The sequence below is a fragment of the Salminus brasiliensis genome, chromosome 1, assembly GCF_030463535.1.
Source record: "Salminus brasiliensis chromosome 1, fSalBra1.hap2, whole genome shotgun sequence".
In the NCBI taxonomy this organism is placed as follows: Eukaryota; Metazoa; Chordata; class Actinopteri; order Characiformes; family Bryconidae; genus Salminus; species Salminus brasiliensis.
Window position 1 is genome coordinate 2548915 of NC_132878.1, and position 26918 is coordinate 2575832.

At 41.0% G+C, this 26918-nt stretch overlaps 2 protein-coding genes and 1 non-coding gene across 3 annotated transcripts; 2 read left to right on the forward strand and 1 right to left on the reverse strand.

The window, feature by feature from the left end:
• Positions 1 to 239: 239 nt before the first annotated feature.
• Positions 240 to 312, reverse strand: trnak-cuu (transfer RNA lysine (anticodon CUU)). Its single transcript has one exon. It is a non-coding gene; the product is annotated as a tRNA-Lys (tRNA).
• A 1645-nt stretch (positions 313 to 1957) lies between these two features.
• Positions 1958 to 7962, forward strand: spag7 (sperm associated antigen 7). Its single transcript, XM_072692697.1, has 7 exons — positions 1958 to 2063; positions 3607 to 3674; positions 4036 to 4124; positions 4414 to 4498; positions 4622 to 4711; positions 5361 to 5517; positions 5892 to 7962. Exons 1-7 carry the CDS (start codon positions 1979 to 1981, stop codon positions 6014 to 6016), a joined length of 699 nt encoding a protein of 232 aa, XP_072548798.1. The 5' UTR covers positions 1958 to 1978; the 3' UTR covers positions 6017 to 7962.
• A 2400-nt stretch (positions 7963 to 10362) lies between these two features.
• Positions 10363 to 26509, forward strand: rnf167 (ring finger protein 167). Its single transcript, XM_072692448.1, is given in 11 exon segments — positions 10363 to 10725; positions 18600 to 18706; positions 19014 to 19094; positions 19482 to 19622; positions 20176 to 20263; positions 21157 to 21247; positions 22498 to 22603; positions 24565 to 24658; positions 25805 to 25885; positions 26154 to 26379; positions 26381 to 26509. Coding segments are annotated over 11 exon segments (1062 nt in total). The 5' UTR covers positions 10363 to 10724; the 3' UTR covers positions 26427 to 26509.
• The last annotated feature ends 409 nt before the right edge of the window (positions 26510 to 26918 follow it).

The following is a 26918-nucleotide window of genomic DNA, read 5'->3' on the forward strand; positions in this document are numbered from 1 at the left end:
GACCCCGGTCCCGGTCCCGGAAGCTGAGACGCCTCCCCGCCGCCTGTCCAGATACCGGAATGGCTGCACATGCGCGCGCTCAGGAGTATTGGGGGGTGTGCATGAAGCACGTGCTGTGGTCAGCTGTCCCCTTCGCGCGGAGCAGCTTTACCACCAACTACTCTCCGTTTAGCCCAGTGAACACAGCCGCCATGGTCCAGGGGGTCAACCTTCAGGCCACGACTGCGCCACAAAAGTCACGCCCAACGTGGGGCTCGAACCCACGACCCTGAGATTAAGAGTCTCATGCTCTACCGACTGAGCTAGCCGGGCTACTGTGTGATAGCTGGCACTGTGAATTTTAATAAGGTTAAATAAATAAATAAAAATACATGCCTTATTTAATTTGATGTATTAGTCAGTAAATAAGCAGCAGCGGTAATCATGTATTAAAATGTAACTTTTTCACACTTACAGCATAAGCAATACACAGAATATGACCAGGGTACTCAAACTTTTGCACATGACTGTAAAACTAGTGTAGAATTACAGTTTATTTGGATTTGTGGGGTATTTATTATATCTTATATTATATATTACATTAGATTATCCCTCTCAAATACAACCCCAAAGTGGGTTCGTTCAGATTACTACAAGCTGGTTATATTTTACTGGTATATACCTCTGGTGTCCACTAGAGGGCAGCGTGTGTTTCTATTACTGGTATTTGCCTCTGGTGTCCGCTAGAGGACGGCGTGTGTTTCTATTAGTGGTATATGCCTCTGGTGTCCGCTAGAGGGCGGCGTGTGTTTCTATTAGTGGTATATGCCTCTGGTGTCCGCTAGAGGGCGGCGTGTGTTTCTATTAGTGGTATATGCCTCTGGTGTCCGCTAGAGGGCGGCGTGTGTTTCTATTAGTGGTATATACCTCTGGTGTCCGCTAGAGGGCAGCGTGTGTTTCTATTAGTGGTATATGCCTCTGGTGTCCGCTAGAGGGCAGCGTGTGTTTCTATTAGTGGTATATGCCTCTGGTGTCCGCTAGAGGGCGGCGTGTGTTTCTATTACTGGTATTTGCCTCTGGTGTCCGCTAGAGGGCGGCGTGTGTTTCTATTAGTGGTATATGCCTCTGGTGTCCGCTAGAGGGCGGCGTGTGTTTCTATTACTGGTATTTGCCTCTGGTGTCCGCTAGAGGGCGGCGTGTGTTTCTATTAGTGGTATATGCCTCTGGTGTCCGCTAGAGGGCGGCGTGTGTTTCTATTAGTGGTATATGCCTCTGGTGTCCGCTAGAGGGCGGCGTGTGTTTCTATTAGTGGTATATGCCTCTGGTGTCCGCTAGAGGGCGGCGTGTGTTTCTATTAGTGGTATATGCCTCTGGTGTCCGCTAGAGGGCGGCGTGTGTTTCTATTAGTGGTATATGCCTCTGGTGTCCGCTAGAGGGCGGCGTGTGTTTCTATTAGTGGTATATGCCTCTGGTGTCCGCTAGAGGGCGGCGTGTGTTTCTATTAGTGGTATATGCCTCTGGTGTCCGCTAGAGGGCAGCGTGTGTTTCTATTACTGGTATATGCCTCTGGTGTCCGCTAGAGGGCAGCGTGTGTTTCTATTACTGGTATATGCCTCTGGTGTCCGCTAGAGGGCAGCGTGTGTTTCTATTACTGGTATATGCCTCTGGTGTCCGCTAGAGGGCAGCGTGTGTTTCTATTACTGGTATATGCCTCTGGTGTCCGCTAGAGGGCGGCGTGTGTTTCCATTAGTGGTATATGCCTCTGGTGTCCGCTAGAGGGCGGCGTGTGTTTCTATTACTGGTATATGCCTCTGGTGTCCGCTAGAGGGCGGCGTGTGTTTCTATTACTGGTATATACCTCTGGTGTCCGCTAGAGGGCGGCGTGTGTTTCTATTAGTGGTATATACCTCTGGTGTCCGCTAGAGGGCGGCGTGTGCCGTTTCTGCAGTCGGTCTGCAGTACTACTGTAGGAGAAGCAGTAGAGGAAGAGTGTTTCAGCATGGCGGACCTGCTAGGCTCCATCCTCAGCTCCATGGAAAAGCCTCCAACAGTCGGCGATCAGGAAAGCCGGCGGAAGGCTCGAGGTATTTACACTTCCGCGCGCTTATTAACGTGTAAATAAATGGATCTGCTCCCCGCGCCCGTTTCCCAAACTCGGATTACAGCTGGATTTAGACTGAACCTCAGGGCTAGCGCTAGCCTGGTTTTAGGCTTAAACTGGAGCTTCGAGTGTGAGAGAGTTAACCTGGAGTTGTGTGTTTATCGCACTGTCCTCTGTAGCGCTCGTTCTTTAAATAAATAAATAAACAAGTCAATAAAAATATAAAAATAAACAAACCCTCCAATCGCACCCCGAGGAATTATTTCGGGTCGCTGACGTCATTGTAGCTCTCGGTTCTGATTCGCTGTTGATGAAGTTGCGGACAACGCTGATTGGATCGTTTTCTTGTCAATCATGAACTTTATGAGCGTCATTATTATTATCATTATTATTATTGTCATTATTATCATTATTATTATTATTATAATTATTATTAGCATTATTATTATTATCATTATTGTCATTGTTATCATTATTATTATTATTAGCATTATTATTGTCATTATTATTGTCATTATTAGCATTATTATTATTGTCATTATTATTGTCATTATTAGCATTATTATTAGCATTATTATTATCATTATTATTATTGTCATTATTATCATTATTATTATCATTATTATTATTATCATTATTATTGTCATTGTTATTATTATCATTATTATTATTGTTACTGTAAAATTAGTATTATATGGTAGTCACATACCCAGTACTGTTCAGAGATTTTAGGCAGCTAAATCACATCCATGTCTCTCAGCAGTGAGAGAGTTTTCATGTAGAAGCTCCTGATTTCCTCAGATCAGATAAAGCAGCTGAACATAAATCCAAATGGGAATTTCCCCACTGCGGGACTAATAAAGGACTATCTTATCTTAATATAAAGGAGAAACCAGAGCTTCTCATTCTGAAGAAAGAAAGTAGTGAGATCTTGTCGGTGAGCTAGTCTGAAGAACAGAGCTCGGTCGGTTCCTCCAGGGTTCTCCTGGACGCCCCCCAGTCCAGCCAGCACAGCGTGGAGGATGTGTTCACCTCCATCAGCAGCAGCAGCAGCAGCTCACCTGATTTACCATCATTAAGCCCTGATTTACCACCAAACCAGGTGTTGATCTGAGGAGAACTCTAAATAACACTAGACTCCATGAGAGAGGAGAACTTTGGAGATGCAGTATTTTCTTGTATACTATTGTATGAATGTATAGTGAAATATATATATTTTTTTTTTTTTTTACTTGAACTAAGAATTATATCACTGCTGATGGTTTTCTAGTGTTCTATAATGCTAATTTACAACAAATCAAACCCACAAAAAACGCGAAACACAGCGCACTAAGGGGTCACATCCTTCATCCAGCTGTTGGTGTAATTTCCGTTCGTGTCCAGTTGCCTTGGTTAGAGAGGGCACTCTCTGGGGGAACTGCGTAAGTTTCGTGTGGTCTGAAATGAGGCCAGGGTGGGATCAGTTTTGGTGGTTCTGTGTGATTGTCTGCTGCGTTTCCTTTCACCTTTCTGTTCTGCTTTAACAGAGCAGCAGGCTCGTCTGAAGAAGATGCAGGAGGATGAGAAGAGGAAGAAAGCAGAGTTTAGGAAAAAGGTTTGAACCCCTGATTCTTTGCAGCCACACTTACGTTTGTGGTTTAGTGAGGGTTAAATATACAAAGCAGTGCAGGTTTAAACGGGTGGAAGTTGAACTTTTAACACAATGCTAAATTTTGTTCGTGATTTTACGTTGTGCAGCACCAGTTAAACTTCAGAAACACTCACATTTAATGGAAAAGGTGAAATTCTATAAGATGTTTTATAGAAAATGTTTATTCTAGAACTGGGTGAGTCAGTTTTGTGGGGGTTAATCATATCTAGCAGGCCTCTAGAAAACACACTGGTCCCAGTCTAATTATCACTGATGTTGCTGATGTCTATTCTTAGTCCAAACCTCTTATCTGCGTGCTTTCCAGATGGAGAAGGAAGTGAATGATTTTATACAGGACAGCGCTCTTCAGAAGAAGAAGTATGAACCCATGGGGAAGATTGAAAGGAGCATCCTGTACGTGAGGATACCCAGCTACAGCTGATACACACACTACACCCTGAACACTGACTGCATTTATTAGCCTTAAAGGACCAGATGGCCGGAAAAATCAATTGAACTGTGAAAAACAACCAAAACAAATAACAAATGCAAATCTGAGAGCTGAACACTTCATTAAAATCTAGTTAAAGTCTTGGAGAGACTCGCTTCACATCCTGAGGACCTGAAACCTGCCCTCGTTGTAGCGGGGTGAGTATCACTGTGATCCTATCTTCATGGTATCTGCTCTCCTCTGCTCTCGTAGGCACGATGTGGCTGAGGTGGCCGGGCTGACGTCATTTTCATTCGGCGAGGATGAAGAGAGCAGATACGTCATGCTCTTCAAAAAGGTCAGCAGTTAAACAGCTTTGGAAAGATGTGTCTTGTATGTGTGGTCAGTTCTGTGTCCCGTGTAGCTTCACAGTAAGCACTTGTGGTAATCTTTGCCTGTGTGTGTGTGTGTGTGTGTGAAGGAATTTGCCCCGTCTGATGAGGAACTGGAGGCGTATCGCAGGGGAGAGGAGTGGGATGTGGCAAAAGCTGAGGAGAGACGCAAACTGAAGGTGAGAAACGCAACATTAAATGGCCGACGTCCAGTGAGTGCAGCAGAGCCCCCAGTGCCTGTATAGATTACACACACCTGTCCCTACCGATATCCACCCATACACATCCCTACCCATGCTGTCCCTAAGCATACATATCCACCTGTATTCAACCCCATTCATACCCATCCCTACCATGCCATACCCGTACTTATCCATACCTACCACACCCACCCTCACACATTGATATCCAAACCCATATGTAATCATCCATACCACACTTACACTTATCCATTGATAGCCATAGTTATACTTACCCATCTCTACCATACCTACCCATTTTCATTGATGGCCATAACCATACCCATACTAATCCATCCCCACCATACCCACCAATATCCATTGATGACCATACCCATACTTATCCATCCCCACCATACCCACCAATATCCACCAATATGTATTGACGACCATACCCATACTTATCCATACCCATAATTATTCATCCATTGATGGCCATACCCATCCATCCTATCATACCAACGATATCTATTAATAGGCATAGCCATACCCATTCCATACTCACCCATACTCAACCCTATCGATACCCATTCGGCTCCTGCCCGGTCCGGCTCGCAAGTTTTGGACTGATTGCCTTTTTGCTTTTCAGGAACAGGCTGCGTTGGAGGAGGAAGCTGCTAATCAGACTCAGAAAAGACCCCCATCCCCGAGCTCCAATTACAGAGACAAATACAGCCACCTGATCGGCACATCAGCTGCTAAAGACGCCGCACACACACTGGAGGCCAACCGGGCTTATGGCTGCGGTAAGCCCTCACACACCCACACAAACACACACTGCCTTCACTCAACCCTGATCCAGCCTAGTCGCATTCCAGAAATACGCCAGTAATAATCACATACAGCCGATCATTCAAGACTTGTTCAGCTATTTCGTTTTGCACTGGAGTCTATTCAGGATTCAGACGTGCTGTTAGCACCATGCTAATTGGTTTAGATAAGCCTTCATCACTTAGCTATATTAGCCTCAGAGCTCCAATGTAAACAGAAATAAGCCAAACTTCAGACACTGAACTGATCGATGAAAATAATGGGAATTTTATTTTTTAGCATCAGGCTTTATTCTTTCTCACTCTTGGTTTTGAGTTCGTTCCTCACGTGTCCTTTCTCACCTGCTCAGTCCCTGTGGCCAATAAGAGGGATACGCGCTCCATCGAGGAAGCAATGAACGAGATTAGAGCCAAAAAACGACTCAAGAAGGGAGAAGACGACACAGGGGCTGGCGGCAGTGGCAGCGGTTTGTGAGAGAAAAGTGTGTATAAGTGTGTGTGTGTGTGTGTGTGTGAGTGAGTGTGTGAGTGAGTGTGTGAGTGAGTGTGTGAGTGTGTGAGTGTGTGAGTGAGTGAGTGAGTGAGTGAGTGTGTGTGAGTGTGTGTGAGTGAGTGAGTGAGTGAGTGAGTGAGTGAGTGAGTGAGTGAGTGAGAGAGACTAGAGACAGGGTCTGTATTCATACTGCTAAAGAAATGTTCCTGTACAGTATTGTACCCTATAGCAATATTTAACATTAATGGAAGCCCATTAGGGTGTATGGGACATGTCCCAGGTGTGTGTGAGAGGGAAAGACCTATACAAGCACTGTTCAGCCATCTCTCTGGAATTGACTGTGTCTTCTTTTTAATAGTGTTTTAGCAGTGTCTGTCTTCGTGACCTCCCCCCAACCAACTTACCCTAAATGCCCTGAATATACTCAGTCAGCCAAGACATGTGCTCAAAGTACTTCAAGTGAGGAAGTAATGGATGTTTGTACTTAACTGTTTTAGGACTTCGGCAGGTTTATAGAAAAGTACACTATATGGCCAAATATTTGTGGACACCCCATCCAATAAATGAATTTAGCTACTGTACAGACACAGTTTGTCTAGTCCCTGTACAAAAGTATTGCTGTTGTCGCTGAATGCAGTCAGATCCTCACAGCAATTCTCCTCCAGAGTCTAGTAGAAAGCCTTCTTCCCTGGACAGTAGAGACAGTTACTCTAGCAAAAGCAGGATCAACTCTTAATATCCTTGATTTCAAAAGATGCAATACTCTTGTCCATATAGTGTATGTTGTATGATGCTAAATGCCGAGGGAGGAACTTCCATTACTTACAGAAACCACATAGAAATTAGAGACCCTTAGAGATTACTGAGCACCTCCACATGCCTTGAGGAGAGTGCGTGATGATGGAGGCCTGCAGTTGGCGCCATGCTAGTCGATGTACATAAGCTTCCTTTGCAGGCTAGCTACCTTAGCCTCGTAGCAAGCTTCAGGCACTAAACATGTCTTCTCAGTTAGCACCATGCTAATTGTTGGCTACACTAGCTCTAGTGCAAAACTAGCTAATGCCACATGCAAACATGTCCTGGCTGACTGATTCAATTTATGGTAAGCTTTCTTTTTTTCTTCTTATTTCTTTGTTTGTTTTTTGGCAAATAATTGCTTTAAAGCCATCAGTTTAGTGATGTTTTATTTTTTTGGTTGTGTTTTTTCTTTGTTTCTTTCTTTAGGACAGCTGGTGTGTTAAGCTGGAAATGTACTGTCATAATTTTTAGTGACTGTAGGGACCTCTAGTGGCTAAATCGAGGCACAACAGCTAAAGACTTTAAAGGGATAGTTCAACCAGCACTGTTTTATCCACTGTTAGCTATGTAAGATTTGTTTGACTGGACTATCCCTTTAAACTGTTGTTTTTAACAAACGTGCAAGCTCATTTTGTCCTGTTACTCCCATGCCTCTGGAGTGGTCGTCTGCAGTTGATGCACATTGAAATGTTTATTAATGTGTAATTAGTATATGTTAAATGTTCTCTACAGCCAAGATGTCCGTCTGCTCTTAAAACACTAAGGGTCTGATTGTGTGAGCCATTCAGCGCTGTGAAAGTGAAAGAGCTAAATTCTTAAGTGAGCGTTTGTTTTTGTTTTTTAATGATAAGGAAACTGGTTCGGTGGACTGTGGTAAGAGCGGACGACATCAGGCTGGTTTTGGGAAGTCTGCATCCTTTTAAAAAAGCCTTGATGTGGTGTTTAATGCCTTGAGTCTATGTCCCTGGTGTCGATAATTATGAATTGACTGCTCCTGTAGAGTCGTCTTGCACATTTTACACGTTTATCTGATGACAGTACAGTCTTCTAAATAGCTGTTCATGACTGGCTTGCGTGTTGTTTTGCTTTTATAGATGAAATAAATGGATAATAAATGTTTGTGAAGTGTATCTATGTATGTGTTTTGTCATTTTTCAGGGTGAAAAAAAGTGCCTGACTGTAAATAGTGTGATTATATACATTGCTGTGAGGATTTGATTGCATTCAGCGACAAGAACATGATCACTGCCCCACCTCATCATCCCCAACTCCCCAACTCATCCCAAAAGATGCTCCACTGCTCCACAGCTCAATGCTGGGGGGCTTTATACCCCTCTAGCCCACACCTGACATTAAGCAGCATGGAGCCAATAGGGTCATCATGTTGATCTGCTCCAGAGAGTCCTATTCTATTGGCAGTACTTCTTCTCTACAGGGACTAGACAAGCTGTGTGTGTGTGTGTGTGTGTGTGTGTGTGTGTGTGTGTGTGTGTGTGTGCATTTGCACATATGTGTCAGCAAATACAAATTAGCTGAGTGCATTCATTAGAAAGGGTGTCCACAAACATTTAGCATTTCAGAGGATTTACTGGGATAAATCGGACCACAAAGCTGTTGCAGTCACTTGAGGAGCGTGGCAGCGAACCTCTTCACTCGTGGGACCCTGCTCAGCGTCCTCCATGTGCGCTTCTTCCCCAGATGCCTTCGGGACTTTGGTGGACGCTGGAGTGTGTTTAGTTGCAGCAGAAATTGCTCTCCCCTCCTTTGGGGTCGCCGGCTAAAGTGAGGCCTCTGCGCTACCTGGGCGTTCCTCTCTGAGGCCGGGTCATTCCTGGGTCTTCTCCGGCCTAGACGGCGCTGCATTCGTCTTCTGGTTTGCTCATTAAGGGCTCTTTGTGTTCGAGTAAGGACCATTCTGGAGTGAGGGTGTGTGGTGTAGTACGTCTCTCATCTAGGTACAACTTTAATGCTGTCTGCTGTGATGTCATAATGTCTGACTGTGATGATACCCAGACAAGGTCACTGCATATGTAACTGCACACATGTACCTGCAGACAGTGTAACTATCAGAAATATCAGAATATGTCAATTATTGAAATCTGACTGGGAATGTGTAGATTATGGGCTTATTTATTTTTATTATGTGGTTATTTATCCTCCTTTTTTAACCCAAATTTTCGGACATTTTCCAGTGTTTTCTTAATTTAGATTTGTTCAATTTGATGAGCGCACTGGGCTCCATCTTTATAAGAGCAGAGCTGTGAACAAGTCTTCGGGTTAAAAACGCATCATGATTTGATTTTTTTGGGTTAGGACAACTTTAAGAAAATTAAATGTTAAGAAATGGAACAAGTTTAGGAAAAAGGGACGACATTAGTGAACGAGGCCTGATGTCTGGCTGAACAGAATAACCAGCAAAACCAGCACACTGTATGTTGTGTTGTGGATGCTGTTAGTGTAAGAGTGCATGGGAATTGCTATGATGTATTTATTATTGAAGTTTGATATTCAAGTATAGTGTATATAAGTATAGTTCAGCACTGATTATAAAATTCTTCCATTAACATATAAAGCCCTACATGGCCTCGCCCCTGAGTACCTGCCAGATGATTATGAACCATCAAGACTACTTAGATCTCAGGGTGCTGCTTCTGGACGCTAGCGTTTCAGGGAGCTCCCATGTCTGTGTTACCTTCTGGCTCTCTCCTTTTAACTAGGCTGTTTTAGTCAGACCTGCCGGAGTCGTCAGACACACTCTGATACTGATCAACATTCTCTGCTCTCTATAAAATCCTCTCAGAACTAACTCTGTCTCTTTACCTTCTCCCAGTAAATGGTCACCCAGCCCAACCTGCTGGAAGACTGACCGCTGAGGTCCCCTCTACCTGCGTCAGACCAGCTGCCACCTACCAGTCCGACCAGCAGGCTCTCCCACCACCCATGCCAGACCAGCTGCACACCCTCCTACCACTACTACCTGCCTAATGACCATGTTCAAACCTAAATGGACTCTTAACTATCTGCCACTACTAATATCACCACTATTACTCATCACTACTCTCGTTACTCTGACCTTCACTGCCATGACTACATCAGTAGTTCTACTACATCATGATTATTATATTATGATTATGAATATGCTGCACACCTGAGCAGTACAACAGTTTAGATGGTTTGGTGATTTTTATTAATAATTTATAAATAGTTCTGATCAGAGGAGGACGGGTCGGGTCCCCCTTGTGAGTCTTGGTTCATCCCAAGGTTTCTTCCTCCAGCTCTGGAGGAGTTTTTCCTTGCCACTGTCACCTTTGGCTGCTCACTGGAGGTCTCAGATTTCAATGTCTTCTTATGTTATTGATTTCTTGTCTTTTTTTTTGTATTAATTACTGATTGTGTAAAGCTTCTCTTTACAGCTGTTAGCTAGCTAGTATGACATCTGGTTTCAAACAAGCACAAACCTTTGCTTAGACCGAGGCAACAAGAAGAACTTAATAAACAACTTTATTAGTGAAGAAATCAAACCAGAACCTCAGGGCCTTTAAAATAGCTTTAATCGTCATGATGAACAAAACATCGCGAGAGCTGCGCATTCGCACCGTTCTTACACGACCTGTCGCGAGAACTCGGCGTCTCCCTCGCGTCACTCGGCCTTATTTTGGGAGCGTAAACACAGCGCTGAGCGAGAGGAAGCAGAAGAAGACAGAAACGATCAACTTTCTAACCATGACAGACTCATAACCTTCCCGGAAAAGCTTTGTTACCAGCAGCACTTTCGGACTAAGTCGTTCTGGCGAGGATTAAGCGGCGCTTGTGTTTTGTTTTTGTTCTTTTGGGCAGTTTTTGAACGATTGCTAGCGCAGCTACGAGCTCGGCGCTGTCTGAACTCTGGACCAGTGAGTAACGTTACCCTCATAAAACCGTCCCGAGCCGCGTGGAGGTGTTACTAAAGCCTGACAGGCACGAATATGATACCTCTAAAATGTCACAGCGATGTTTGGGCAGTGTGGAGGGGCGCTGTTGTTGTTGAGCAGTAGCTGTAGCATAGCTGGAGTTCGGGTTAGAGGAGGTCCAGGTATTGGAAGGTAGCTATAGCTCAGTTATCCTACAGTAATGCAGAATACTGCTGGGTACTGTAGAACAAGGCTGGGTTACTGTATATAGCTATATATATATTTATATATATATATATAACGTTAACTACACTGTACAGTGCACTGCTGAATATGCAGGGTCAGTTATTAGCCCTTGTTGTTACACAATGGAAAGAAATCCTCAGTTTCCCAATGTTCAGGGTTGTGATGTTCTGGGATGATCTGTGAGCTGCCTTTATTAGCTAAGTCTACATGTCATGTCCCTAAGTCACATTCAGAAATTCAGAGGTTCAGAAAGACATTTGCCATATATTTGGGCATAAACACACAAAAATATAGCACTATATACATATCACACATGATTAAGTGCATGCATAATATATGGCTAATGCATAGCCCTATTTTCCAATGCTATGTATCTACATATATGTAGTGAATATATATATAAGTAAATAGCAGTTATAGAGCCTCTGTGTAATGTGTGTTACATATTATGTTTATACATGTTGATAAGTGGCTGAATGTATATGTCCAATATTTGAAAAGGCTTAGTTTCAAACATGTTGGCCTATATGTCACATTTCTTATAATGGATGATTTAAGGGAATTCCATACACATATTTGCAGTTATGTAATAAACATATGTGTTGCTAAATGTGTGTTTTATACAGTGATGTATGACTATACAGTGTGTGTGTGTGTGTGTGTGTATGTGTGTGTATATATATATATATATATGTATATGTATATGTATGTATGTGTAATTGTCATATATCAGATCTTCAAATGGGGCAGATGTACATTTCCTTTCTATATGCGGCTCTCTGCTATTTATTTTCCTTTTTAAAAAGGTGATTTCCACTCAGGGAGGGTCTCTCTGCTTTCTTTCTCTCTTTCTGTCTTAGTTTTTCCTTTGTTTCGTAACCTCTGAGCACACTTAGATGAAAAAACATCACATGCCTAAACCATGCTGACTATAACCCACACACACACACACACACACACATACCCTCAGACACTGAAGCAGAGACTAATCTTATCTGCTGGATGGCCTCCAGAGCAGTGTAGGTTTTCTTGTATCTGTGTGAAGAAAGGCTGAAACTATGAAGTTAGACTGAAAGCCCTGCAGACGTGTAAATAATGATCAGATGAGTGCAGTGTTTATCATAATCACTCCTTTTCGGGGATGATGCTTTATGGCTCCAGTACTGATTTCCTTCAGGTTTATAACCTGAGGCTCCAACTGTGGGGGGCTAAGTGCGCTCATGAGAGACGCTTGTACTGTCCAGTGCTTTCATTACTTATCCAAAGTTGTAATATGGTTCGAAGTCCCATAGAATACATTGCATTTCTTCAGTATGTAAGTGCATAAAGTATAAGTGCGTGACTTCGGTTGGGGTGACAAATGCTCAGATACTATTCAACAAGCCTATTTACCACCCTGTTATTTATTTATTTTTTTAGCATGTGTTGCCAGATAGTTATGTTTTTAGTGCCTTTAGCCTAGTATTTGCTTATTTCCTTGTGTTTGGCTTCCTAACCTGGGCTTCTTGATGTGAGTTTAGCTCCAGTTTGGTTCATTTGAGCTGTTGGTTTTTGAGGGAGCGGACGATGGAGAGAAGAGATGGTAATACCTGCTTACGTCCCTGGCTTTATCTTCCTCGCCTGCAGACTTTGAGCTCCTCTTCTGCGTACTGTGGCACAGGAAAAGCCATGGTCACCAGGCATTTATTTACATTACATTCATGGCATTTAGCTGACGCTCTTATCCAGAGCGACTTACAAGGTTAGTCGTATTACAGAGTTGGGCCAGTGTAGTGTTAGGAGTCTGGTCCAAGGACTCTTATTGGTGTAGCGCAGCAGAGTTACCCAGACCGGGAATCAACCCCCCATCTCCCACAAGGTGTGGTAGCTCAGTGGCAGGTAGTGGTGTTCTCTGTTGCGCCACACACACCAACTACTGTTTTGACTAGAGCTTGCTGTAGTGGGTGGGGTTTATGTAAATATAACAAGTCAAGACTGGGATGTAACAGTTTTGGGGTTTTTGGAATTGACCTAATGCTGATACACACACACACACACACTGTGTAAACCCAAATGAAAGACAGACAACAACAGATCTCAGTACACACACACAGGAAGTGATTAGACTGCAGTGTTGAGCTGATTAGTTAGGGAGGAAACTGTAATAAAAGATATTAAACACTATTAAACAGTCATTCAAATAAGAAAAGTCTTCAACTAAACTAAATCAGTCAGTCCAGAATGTCTGATTATAGAAACTGATACTAATATTAATGGGATTTTACTAAACCGATTAATCAGCAGCTCATCTGATCTAAACTGTGGCCGTATTTATACACACACACAGAGATCAGATAAGATCAGTATCGGCTGATACTCCACATTAAGAGATTCGGATCAGGGTGCAAAATAACCTGATCAGGACGTCCCTATTATAGTCATATTATATAAAATGGTTGATCATACTGCAGCAGGTGTAATAAATGCAAATAAGCCCACAACGAGTTTAGACCACAAAAGTAAAAGGAGTCCTGTTTACCTTAAAATCGCGTACGAGAAGGAAAAGCACACTCCAAGTAAGCATGTATTTGCTTGAGGCTGCACATTATTATGAAATATTGTACATTTTATTGTACTTTTTAATGTGTATAATATTAAATAGAATTAAATAATTTTAAAAACTATAATAGATAGATACTTTATTGATCCTGAAGGGAATTTAGCAGCAAGTAGCAGTTACACACTATGGCACAGTAATACAATACAATAATATAGAAGAATAAAGATAAATAATAAAGGATAAATAATGTGAAAGATGAGATAAATAATAATAAAATAACAATGCTGAATACAGAGCAGGTAAATGACAGTACTGAATAAACATGTGCATATATTGGTATTTAAGTACAGTGCCAGTAGTGCAGATGTGCAGGATGTTCAGTAATGAGACATTGCTGTATTGTATCGAACTGAATGATGGATTTTGTGATGCGTAACACAACTCTCAAAAACACGCAGAAACTGGAAACAGGAACTGGAATATAATTAGTGAATAAAAAATAAAAGTACATGATCATCAGATACTGTTTATTTTCAGCAGTTGAGACATGAGGTTATTAATATATGAAGGGAATAACATAATAATGCATAAAGATAATTAAAAGGCATGCATTGCACAGTGAGAGGAGGGTAGTAATACAAATAAAAGAACTTGGGGGCTGTTATCCTTTACAGGAGAAGGTAAAAACCTTCTTAACTTTCAATGGAAGTCAATGTAAGAATTTATTCCAGGTAATTTTGGAGCATTTCTATTGGTCCGTTCATCATTCATCGTTCATCAATTCTGAAACAATGTAAAAGACAACTGCCAGACTCCCATTATGTCAAAAAGTGAGGAGTGGTACAAGGGTTTTTGAAATGAAGGTCTGATTAGTATCTAAAGGAAGGGGCCACTGGGCAAACGTCCAGTAGTTCTGTTGACCGGAAACCCATTAAGCTCCTCGGTAGCTCTGCTGTGTTGGTCCACATGCGCCTGTAGAAACTGCTCTTAGACTCTTAGTCTTGTTTTGTTGATGTGAACCAACTTTCTGGTCTGGTCTGGTCCTAGATGACTCAGAGATTTTGCTGATTCATTGGGCGCAGCTTCATTTCTCTAAAGTCTTATGACTCAGAGAGCAGAGGGTGGTCTTGTTATCGATTTATTAATAATGGACCACTAGCACACACACACACACACACACACACACACGCACACACACACAGCAGTTTCGATTCAAATAAAGGTTCCTAAATGGTTCTAAATGCCCACGCGTATCAGCTCCTGCTTTCTTCAGTGCATAATGCCATGAAGAAAGTGGGAGTCGACCCACGTTGGGCATTTTTCATACAATCCATCTACATATGAATACAACTTTAATTTCATTAAAAGAGTGTCTTTGTTTAAAAAGGAATTGTTTCGGACTGTTTTGGATTTTGCTGCTCATCATTTAAGCAATATATTTAAAAAATAAGATTTTGTTAATATAGAGTTTGCCAATAACTATCCTTCTAAAACTTCCCTTTGCTTTCCATTTTTTAGCTTTTTCATTTAGAACTACACTTTAATAAATGTTTAAACATTTTATTTTTTCATTTTTAAAGGCCTTCCTTGACTTCGCTATCTGTGCGCTCTCTCTCTTTCTCTTGCTTATTATCTGTACATCTGTACCACCAGTTTCTGTGGTTGGATGTTGTAATACAGGCACTCTGGTCTTCCTGCTGAACAGGTTTAAGTGATCAGGATTCAGTGTAATTTCTCCGGGCTCGACTAGCCCAGGTTTGTTCCCGCTAGCTGTCGAATGAGCTGCAGTGATTAGCCGTGTGAAATGTTTGCAGGACATGCAAAAAAAAAAAAAATTGCAAGTACCGGTTTATCAGAGCTTACTGGCTGTGCTTCACAGTCCTAACAGCTTAGTTTATGGGTTTTTCCAGACCTGTGTTTTTTTTGGTAAGTCTGGTCAGCTGACGCCTGAGCGGGAAAATGTCACAGAACTTGTGGATGTGAAGTGCATGTTTTGGCCATACTGGTATATATTTTATTTAGAGTTACACTGTGTTGAGGGGTTAGAGCTCTGGGCTATTGATGACAGGGTTGTGGGTTTGATTCCCGGGCTCGGCAAGCTGCCACTGTTGGGCCCCTGAACAAGGCCCATTACCATGGAGTTGGCTGCCCACCTCTCTGGGTGTGTGTGTGCTCACTGCCCCTAGTTCAGTAGTGTGTGTGTGTGTGGGTTCACTACCACAGTACGTTTAGTACAGTGACCGATACATGCACCTTTACTATAGTTAAATAGGAAGGTATTAGGAATGCTAGTAAAGTATATCACCTTTTCACCTTACCGAAATCAGATTTATAAGTATCTACCGATACTGAGCACCGATACCAGTACCAACTGGCTATAAATCATGATATTTCTAGTGTTCCACTTTTTATAGGTTGTATTTTTTTTTTTTATCTTATCCCAAATAAGATACTGGTTGAGTAACTGCTCATTTGAAAAGTTTCAGAGATTATAAAAAATAAAAATTGCCACAATGCAGAAAATTCAGATTTCAGAGCAGTGAAAGAAATGCCAGTTTGAAACCAAAAAGTGCTTCTGCAGCAATTTCACATTCAAGTTCACGTCTCGTAACTGAAGCTTAAACTCCACTTTTGGTTGCTTTATGGTGTCTGTGCTCTCTATTGCCCATACTGTCTGTAACTGCCGATATCGGTGCTGATAACGATACAGTAGGGCTGGGCGATATGGTAAAAATACTAAATCACAATATTTAAAAACCTTTTTTTCCCCGATACACAATATTTATCACAGTACATGTAATCACAGACTAAAAACATCAGTAGCGCCAGATTCTAAAAAATAAACTACTATTCAGACCCTCTCTGTACTGAATACAGTGATTTATACTCAACATCTGCTGCTCTTCATCTAATGAACCCAGTCTAATTACACTGTTAGTAATGAAACCTGCAGCTGATCAGTGTTTATTAAGCAGTAATCATGTCCTTGATATGCTTAGAAAAGCTTATAGTTATCACAACAACAAAATTTCTCAATATGATTAAATATTGTCATATCGTCCAGCTCTACGATACGATATTGATGCAACGCTAGTAGATATTCTTTAATTAGTTTTATATTCAGAACTACACTTCAGTTGGATTGTTAGATATACTTTGGTTTAATACACTTCAGTTGGATAGTTCATTAAAACTGCTTCATTTGGTAGTTAGAGGTAATGTAGTTGCAGTGGGGTTTTTGTTATCAGTGCTTTGCCCTTTGTTTGTATCTCAGCTTAGCAGCCATTGAAGGACACAGTGAGACGTATCCGCCTGTCTTCTTTCTGATAAAGCATTCTTATCCCTGGTTCAGGGTTCTGCAAGTCCAGTGATTGGAAGACTGGTCGATGTTTCCTATGGTCCTAAAACCTGACCATAGATAACTGCAGTGATTTCCATGTTTGTTCAGTGTGGAGTGTCTGTAACTCCTCCCACTAAAGAAGCTGATCACTGCACTGTTTTTCTTCACTGAGATTAAAGTCAGTGGAGAGCTGATAGCTGCTGTAGACTAGCTTTCCAGTTCATGCCAACATGTTCGCTGCCTCACGTGAGGCGAAGTCTAAAGGCTGATATTTTAGCACAAGCTGTTTAGACCCAACCATTGAAGATCAGAGTGTATACTGGAGACCGGACTGTCTCTTCTGATATAGATTTTTTTTCATATTTCAGGAATTAGGCTGGTCCGGATGTTCAATAATAAGGTGAATTGCAGTATTTAACTAGGGCGACCCGTCATTCGAGAAGTAGTTTTTTTTTTTTGTTTGTTTGTTTTTGTTTTTTTAAATGGACAAAAGCTTACAAAAATGCTCACAGGTTACATTTTAACAGCTTACATTCATTTTAAAATTCTAATTATAGAATACATATATGATATATCATAATAACAACTTTAATTTTTTTACATTCTGAATATAGAATAAATATATCATATATCATAATAACAGCTTACATTAATTTTTAAGTATTTTCTAAATATAGAATTAATATATTATATACTATATCAGCTTAAATTTTTACAAATTCTGAAAATAGAATAAATGTTATATATTGTAATAACGGCTTACATTAATTTTTTATTTTAAATATAGAATAAATATATATCATAATAACGGCTTGCTTTTTTTAATTCTAAGTATAAAATAAATATATGATCATAATAACAGCTTTATCCTTATTTTTTATTCTACGTATAGAATAAATCATTTCTATCTACTGTCTTCTGGCGCGCTTGCCAAAGCAAATCCATGTGATTCTATTTGCCGGTGTAGGGTCAAGCTGTAGATGAGAAGCTGAGACGGAGGGGTGGTAAGTTAGGCTAGCAGTAACGAAGTTTTAGAAAAAAGTATGGAGGCATTTTTGAAGGCGATACCTAACAAATTTAAATGCTTAAATTCATTCGTTTCAGAATCTTAATTCACACGTGTTCAGGTTGATTTTTTTATTCATTTACATCTAAGATTTATTTATATTTAATATAAATTAAACAATAAACTTGTAGAAGAAACTGTAGAAGAAATTATTATTTCAGAGCAGCCGGTGCCGCAAATTCCTGTGAGACCTACTGTGTTTTGTTTTTTCATGCAAAAAGAATTAAAATCTTCACTAATTTATCTAATATTAATGAAGTTTTATTTATGTTTATAGTGACATGAACAAACACGGTACAAGACCTTATTTTAAACATAAATAAATATAGCTGTCTGTCTCGGTATTCCACAAATCCATACTTCAGAGTGTAGATGTCGGTAATTAAAACAGTCTGCGATTTTCCATCATTGAAATGCTCAAAAATATGTTTCCATTAATCCCATGAATTGAACACATGATGTTCAATATTCAACATAAGCTGTGTACTGTTGACACCCACCGCGCTGCTACACTGTGATCCTAGGTTTTTGGTGTTGGTACTTTTCCTGTGTCGTTGGTCGGAGGACTTTCAGAGCTAGTAGATGCAGTGCAGTTTGAAGCCATAATCTTTTTGTGTCCTAATACTTATGCTCTCTATGTACCAAAATTATTTTTAATTTTGATTCATCTCTCTGTTTTTCCTTAGTGATGGTGTGTACAGGTCTCCCATGTATGGGGTCTCCACTGGGGCTCCTGACCTTTACCCTGTGCTGCATGCTGGCACCCTCTCCTGGACAGGCCTTTATCTTTGCTGTGAGTGCATTTACCATTTGCTCCATTCTTTTTCAACATTGGTATCTGACCTCACTGATGCGCTCACTCTAATAGGGCTGAGTGCAATCAAATCCTCAAGTTCCAACATTTAGTTTAAAATGAGATGAGCAGAGGCTGTTACTGCAGTAAAGGAGCACAAACCTCTTATTTGTACCCTTTATTTCAGAAGAAGCGTTGAAAAAGCAGGTGTCTGGATACTTTAGGACACGTAGTGCATTTATAGTTTTCTTTAGCTGACCTTCGTGCATTAAATGTGTGTGTGTGTGTGTGTGTGTGTGTGTTACAGCACTACAGTAATATGACCTCTATGCTGCTGGAGGATTTGCCCGCTCTGTTTGGCTCTCCCCTGCCCAAGGATGGAGTGATGGTAAGAAGATGAAAAACGGGACAAGAAAGACACTTTTTTTTTTTTTTTTTTTACTGGAATAAATGTCTTCTTGCTTGCTTTGCATGACAATAAAAATAACAGTTTTTTAAGTGTAATTATTATTATCAATACTAGTAGTATTATTATATTTATCTCTATTGTTCAGTTGTATGTTTGCCTTCTTCATATTAGTGTTTTTATATATATTTTCTATCTTTCCACTTTTTTTTTGCTTTCCTTTTGCTTAAATTCTGATTTGCTATTTTAGCACCATTTTAAATATTTTTGTATTTATTAAACAGTTTAAGCAAATTAAAAATGTAAGGTAATTAATTAATAAATAACATTTACTCTTATCTCTTTATATCTGTCTCAACTTTTTTTCAGGGTTTGCTGGTAGAGTCTCGCCCGCTGAATGCCTGCACTCCTATAGACCCTCCTCCTGCATCTCCTACTCCCTCTGATCCAAACAGCACCACCAAATACATTGTTCTGATCCGCCGCTACGACTGCAACTTCGACATCAAGGTAAGAGCCAGATCACTTAATACCATCCATTCATGCGAACACCTGAGTAACAGTGACTGCGTCAAAATTTCTCACCGTATATGAACTTACAGGAAGTGGAGGAAGCACTCACATTTTTTGACAGACTGTAATACACTACAGGAAGAGTAGGGGGCGCTCTATAATGCTCTATAATGTTCATATGATCCACATGCTCATTCTGACAGACTGTAATACACTACAGGAAGCGTAGGGGGCGCTCTACAATGCTCTATAATGTTCATATGATCCACACGCTCACTCTGACAGACTGTAATGCACTACAGGAAGTGTAGGGGGCGCTCTATAATGCTCTATAATGTTCATATGATCCACACGCTCATTCTGACAGACTGTAATACGCTACAAGAAGCGTAGGGGGCGCTCTATAATGCTCTATAATGTTCATATGATCCACACGCTCATTCTGACAGACTGTAATACACTATGTGAAGCGCAGGGGGCGCTCTATAATGCCTTGTAGTGTTCATGTATTGATATTTAAGTGTGAGTGTCATTTCTGTTCTCCCTCCAGGTGCTGCATGCACAACAGGCGGGCTACAGTGCTGCCATCATCCACAACATGTACTCTAACACAATACTGAACATGAACTACAGCAATGGTGAGATATATACCCACACGTAAACACACACACTGGCCACGTAAACACACACACTGACCACGTAAACACACAATGCTTAAAGGGCTCATAACAATGTCATTTTTCTTTAGCGTGATGTAATATGTAAATGTACTGTTGATTTACTGGTCCATAGACACTGAGCTGCAGGAACAGCTCTTCGGACAGATCGATACTCATTTGCTTATGTCCGCATTATTCAGCATGATGCAGTTTAGCCCCGCCCACTTACACAAAAGTTTTAAGAGTGTTTGATTGAACTGAATTAGACACTGTACAGAGAAGCCAGTCAAAACAGAGTACATTTACATACCAGTTTTAAAAGCACCCCAATAAGTAATATTGTTTTTAATATTGTCTGAATTATTAATACAGTCCATTTTTTATAATAAATATTTATATTATCAACTTATTGCACAATGTATGGACATGACCTCAATCATTTTATTGACTTTAATATTGTCCATTATGTTTGCTTGGTTAGGAGAGCCATTTGTTTAAAATCAGTGGTTTAATTTTTTTATTTATGTTTTGTTTATTTTGGATATTGGAATATGTTTTCATGTTTACATTTCAATGTATGAATGTTTTAAATATTTGAACGTTAATTGTTCTTTTTTTTAGTGATAGAAAATGCTTTAAGTTGTTATATTTATATTTATTGTGACAGGCCCACCTTAATTATTGACCTAAAAATCCACTGGGCGTAGTCAAGTGGTAGTCCAGCAGCCCATAAACGTCTGTTATTTGCTGATGTTAAAAAGGAGTTATTTTATTTATGCCATAATTTATTCTAATATAAATTATGTAGAGCTTTATACTGTTACTGTGGTTGTGGTGAAACTTATCTGGCTCGGTGTGTTTGTGTGTTATAGAAACTATTGCAGATATGATTGAAATCCCCTCAGTGTTCACCAGCTATTACGCCTCCCAAATCCTCCGCAGTTTCATCATACCAGAGAAAGGGTAAGACACACACACACACACACACACACACACACACACACACACACACACACAGCTGCAGCACATGATATTAACTGTTGCCACACAGGACTGATTGTGCAATACTTTCAACCAGACAAATCGTTTAAACACTTATTGGGTTTGCTTGTTAATCATGTTATAAATAATTATACACTACATGGACAGAAGTTTTGGGACACAGACGTTTTGTTGGAAAAATAATATTGTTATTATAATAAAATCTAAAGTTTTCTCCTAGAAAGAATGCAGGCCGAGGATCCACACACAAGATAACGATTCAGAAACAGAATCACACATCCTGGTTCATTTACTCAGAAGCTTTGAGTCAGCGAATTCACTGAGGGAATAAAGGAAGCTGCTCTTCCGCTCAAGTGAAGGTTGAACCATTATATTTCTTTCCACAGACGCTGGTGGAAATACCGTATTTTATTTTCAGTGTAGTGCTTGGTGTGTTTTCTGATGGATTTTTGCAGACTGTGCTGTTTTGTACCCAGCTACATTCAGAGATCCCCAAAAAAGCCTGTTTTTCAGATGAGCTCTAAAAATTAGCTAAAAGAAGACTCGTGGAAGCAGACATCTTTTTTTTTTTTTTTTTAATCAGGTTAATCATAATATTCATGAGTCACCTTTAACATGTTTCTCCGCAGTTTGGTGAAAAACTGAAGTTGAACTTTAACTTAACTGCAAAACATGAATTACACAATATTCCCCCTTTACTTCAAATGTAGTGATTCAGCCAAGACGTATTTGGGGTCTGAATTTCACTTCTTTACTTTTACGCTGGCTAATGTAGCTAAAAAAACAGTGGTAGCTTACGCTCCACCAATTAGCAGGGCGATAACAGCACGCTGAAATCATTACATACTCACCTAAAATCGTAATAAACTCATTAATTAATTGGTGTAAATATAAACATAGACCACTTTTACATCATGTATAACTAAAATCGTTATTAGCAGCCACCTAATGGAAGTGCTGGTATTTTTGCTCCTGGGCTCCCCCTACAGTTGAGGAATATTATACACTTTTACTCCACTGCAGTAAATAAAGATCCTGCTTTGAGTGCCCCCTCATGGACAGCTGACAGCTGGCTGCATGGTCAAGAGCTCCAGGGTCTCCCTGGAGGTGATGTCGGTTCTGCTGCTGGTGGAGCTGACGGAACCGGATATTGTGGCATGTCGGGACAGCTGCTGTACACACGGTCTGATGGTGCTGTATGTGTTCTGCAGGGCCTATGTCATCCTGAAGCCAGACTTCTCCTTCCCTCTCACCTACTATCTCATCCCCTTCACTGGCGTGGTGGGCCTCATCTTCATCGTCATGATCATTATTCTGGTGAGTGTGGGTGAGGAGGTGAACTGAAGGAATTTGGGGTGGAGTTTACACACATTTTTAGGTTTTTCTGTGTTAAAAATGGTCTCCGTTCCTCTGAGATCTGAATCTGTTCTGCACGGGTTGGTTGAGCTCAGATAAATTAAGGTTCTCCTGTAGAACGTTAGCAGTTTATATACACTATATTGTAGGGCTGGGCAATATAGTAAAAATGCTGTATCACGATATTTAAAAACATTTCATGATGCTCAATATTTCTCACGATACATATAATTACAGACTAAAAACATAAGTAGCGACAGATTCTTATAAACTACTATTCAGATCCTCTCCTTTACTGAATACAGTGATTTATACATTTAATTAAACCAGTCTAATTACACTGTTAGTAATAAAACCTGCAGCTGATCAGTGGTCTTCATGCATATGTCATAGATAATAATATCCTTGTCTATCACTATTAGAAAATGTATCACAATACGATAAAATCTCATGATATCGCCCAACTCTACTATATTGCCAAAAGTATTCACTCATCTATCCAAATTATTGAATTCAGGTGTTCTAATCAATTCCATGGCCACAGGCGTATAAAACCGAGCTCCTAGGCCCGCAGACTGCCTCTACAAACACTCGTGAAAGAATGGTTCGCTCTCAGGAGCTCAGTGAATTCCAGCGTGGTATCGTGATAGGATGCCACCTGTGCAACAAGTCCAGTTGTGAAATTTCCTCGCTACTAAATATTCCGCAGTCAGCTGTCAGAGGTATTATAACAAAGTGGAAGCATTAGGGAACGGCCACGTAAAATGACAGAGCGGGTCAGCGGATGCTGAGGTGCATTGTGTGCAGAGGTTGCCAACTTTCTGCAGAGTCAGTCATTACAGACCTCCATACGCCATGTGGCCTTCACATTAGCTGAAGAACCGTGCATAGAGAGTTTCATGGAATGGGTTTCCATGGCCGAGCAGCTGCATCCAAGCTTCACATCACTAAGCGCAATGCAAAGCGTTGACCTTACAAGTGCGCTTCTGAAAGATTGGTCAAAAAATCCTATAAACATCCTGTTTTCAGAGCCTGCCATCTGCCTGGCGAGGTGGTGGCTGCCTTTGCATGTGTCGGAGAAGGCATGTGTTAGGTCCTCTTACTCTTCTGGTGTCTGGAGCATTGCTAGTGCTAGGAAGAGCTATGAGCTGGTGAGTTAATTGGCAGAACTAGATTGGGGGGGCAGGACTGGGGAAAATTTGACAAACAAAATCCTATCCTGTGAAAGTAGAGTGCATATATTTCGACAAGCCAAAACTTCCTGAGCTCTTATTAATGAAGCAAGTTATGTTGTGCGACAGGTGAAGGACTGGGATCTCCATTAGACGTCACCTGAATAGTCTGTTTGACCTGTTGGCTGTGGAGAAATTGGCTGCGACACCTGATCTGAGACACTTTGCAAGGAAATGCAGGAACTTTTTAGTGTAGGTTACAAGACGCATGTCTCACAACACACAGGGTAGCACCCCCTGCTGTGTATGGTGTGTGTGCTTGCTGACCCTTGTGCACCACTGGAAGTGCCTACAGTGAGCATCTTGGGAGCAATAGTAGAAGATCACTTGGTCTGATGAGTCCTATTTTCTTTAACATTACTTGGATGGAGGGGTACTTGTGCATCGTTTAGCTGTAGGAGGTTATGGATCCACGTCAGACTTCAGATCCACCTCACAACTGACAGGACTTAAAGGACCTGCTGGAACATCTTGGTGCCAGAGATCGCAGGTCTTGTAGAGACGGCGCTCATTGATGTATGTGGTTTATTATATGCAGTGAAATATTGGATATTGTTAGTAGTTTATTTGTGTTTATATTATATTATTGCGTATATAAAATTTGTATATAATTTATTTGTATGACGAGATGAACAGAATAATGGGCACATCTGTACAGCTGTGCTAATCCGTATGTTTGCGTGTGTGCAGGTTGTGCGCTGCGTGCAGTACAGGAAGAGGCTGCGAAAGAACAGACTGACGAAAGAGCAGCTGAAGAAGATCCCCATTCACAAGTTCACTAAAGGTGAGAAGCACAGCTGGTATTTAAGCTGTTTCCTAGTCCTCCAGTACATGCCTCCCTGCTTGGCTGGGATACAGACATAAGGATGGAACTGGCAGCCTGCACTCACATCCTGGCACTCATGTTTTGTTGTGTGAGTGGTATTTAGTCTTAGTATCTCTGCCTGTTTTCAGATGCAAAGAATTGCACTGAATTCACCCTGATCTTCTACTGTGAGGCCCAGCGTCTTATTAGACTCCTGTTATGTTAAAAAATATAAATATTCATCATTATTTTTGGAACATTTCGAGCTGGGTGTAAATAATGTAATTAACACGTAAATGGAAAATTACTTATTTTATATCCCTCAAATGGTTGTTTTGGTCATGCACTGGTCGGCTCATGTAGAGCATGAGTCTAAAGTCTACAAATTATACATTTATAAATGTTTAGACCAAAAATGGCATGTTTTCTTTCTAAAATGTAGGGGGGTGGGCAAGTGAATCATCTTGGGTAATGTTGTCTTCAAAAATCTTCAAAAAATAAAATTGATTACACTAAATATTGATTAAATGCGTGTGTTGAGGTCAACACACACCAGGCCAATTTGACTAAGGAATAGTATTACAGTTCCTTACAGTTGAATATAGCGGGAGGGTTAAAGAATAGAGTTTTTATCTAAAGTGAAATGATTATTTTGAGCATTTTTGTGTAGGACGGCGTGAAACGAGATAATAGGATACGAGATAATAAAAGACTTGAAACTCTTTTCATCTTGGCTGTTTTATTGGCGATAGCCCCCCCCTGCTGGATGGTTGCATGCATAAGCAGTCTGATTCTTACAGCATTCAACCATTTCTTAGATACTACAGTTGACACTTGACACTCCTAACAGGAGCTCTTCTACACACAAATATAAACAACCTTATTATTTGGCACAGAATTCAGGCTGTAAAATTCTTTATGTAAATTCCTTAATTATAAATAAGCTAGTGTGCACTGACTGCAATTTTAACTAAAAAGAAAATGGATCATTTGTGATGTGTAAAAGAACTACTTCGGTTCATGACTGCATGTAGATGAAGTGCATCATATACAAATGCATTTTAATTATTCAAAATATTTAATTTAGTCTCTATCTGTCTCCCTCTGTCCCTCTGTCCCTCTCAGGTGATGAATATGATGTGTGTGCTATTTGTCTGGATGAATATGAAGAGGGGGATAAGCTGCGAGTGCTGCCGTGTTCACATGGTAATAACCTGGGGTTGTTTTGTGTTTAATAGTACGGGATTAATATAACCTGGATTTTTTGTATAGTTTGTTTTGTAGCATTGTGATACATATTAAGTATTGTGGTGATTATTGCCATAGCAACCACCCTAAACCCATGTACAACTAACCCCCTCTGAACAGTGACTATTAGGAAAACAAAGGCCTGGGCAGGATTAGCTGAAACTGCCCTGCAGCCACTCTAACAATTGAGTGGTGGTTGTAATTCACTGTGTTTGTCGTCCCTCAGCCTACCACTGCAAGTGTGTGGACCCCTGGCTCACGCAGACCAAGAAAACGTGTCCTGTGTGCAAGCAGCGCGTGACCCGCTCGAACCCGGACTATTCCGAATCTTCCGACTCCGATGAAGAGGCGCCGTCTCACAGGGGCGCAGACGAAGAGGGCAGAGCATCGTCCGGGGCTGAGTCAGAGCGTACACCTTTGCTCCGTCCCTCCAACCCTTCGTCTCCAACCTCTGGGAGCCCTCCAGCCCCCACCTATGACTCTACCATCGACACGCTAACAGCTGTCACCACGGTGACCACCTCTGCCCAGTGCCTGACCCGGGATTCGCCGTTGCTGGATTATGAGAGGTATTATTCGCCCGTGGAGGATTCCGAAGAAGACACGGAGGAGGAAGAGGAGGACGGCGACGAAGACGATGATACAGCACAGCTTATCGGCCGGGGAGCTGTTGGGGTGTGAGAGGAAATCGGTGTGGAAAGGATCATTAAAAACAAGTGTATCTGGGTTTTGGTCATTTTTTTTTATGTAAAACGGTCAATTTTATTGTTAACTGCGGCTTTTTATTGCAGTAAAAAAGGAAGTTTCAGTGAAGTAAGCCCCAGTTTACACACAGCTGTAGCCACACTGACCTGTAGAGTAAAAAATAACCCACGCACCTGACGAGCGCAGGCCGCAGCCAATTGAAATGGCAGTTTTTAATGGAAAACGACTGCTGTTTTTCTGTTACCGCCCCGAATTCGAGTAGAGTGTTTCCGGTGTTGTGGTGAAA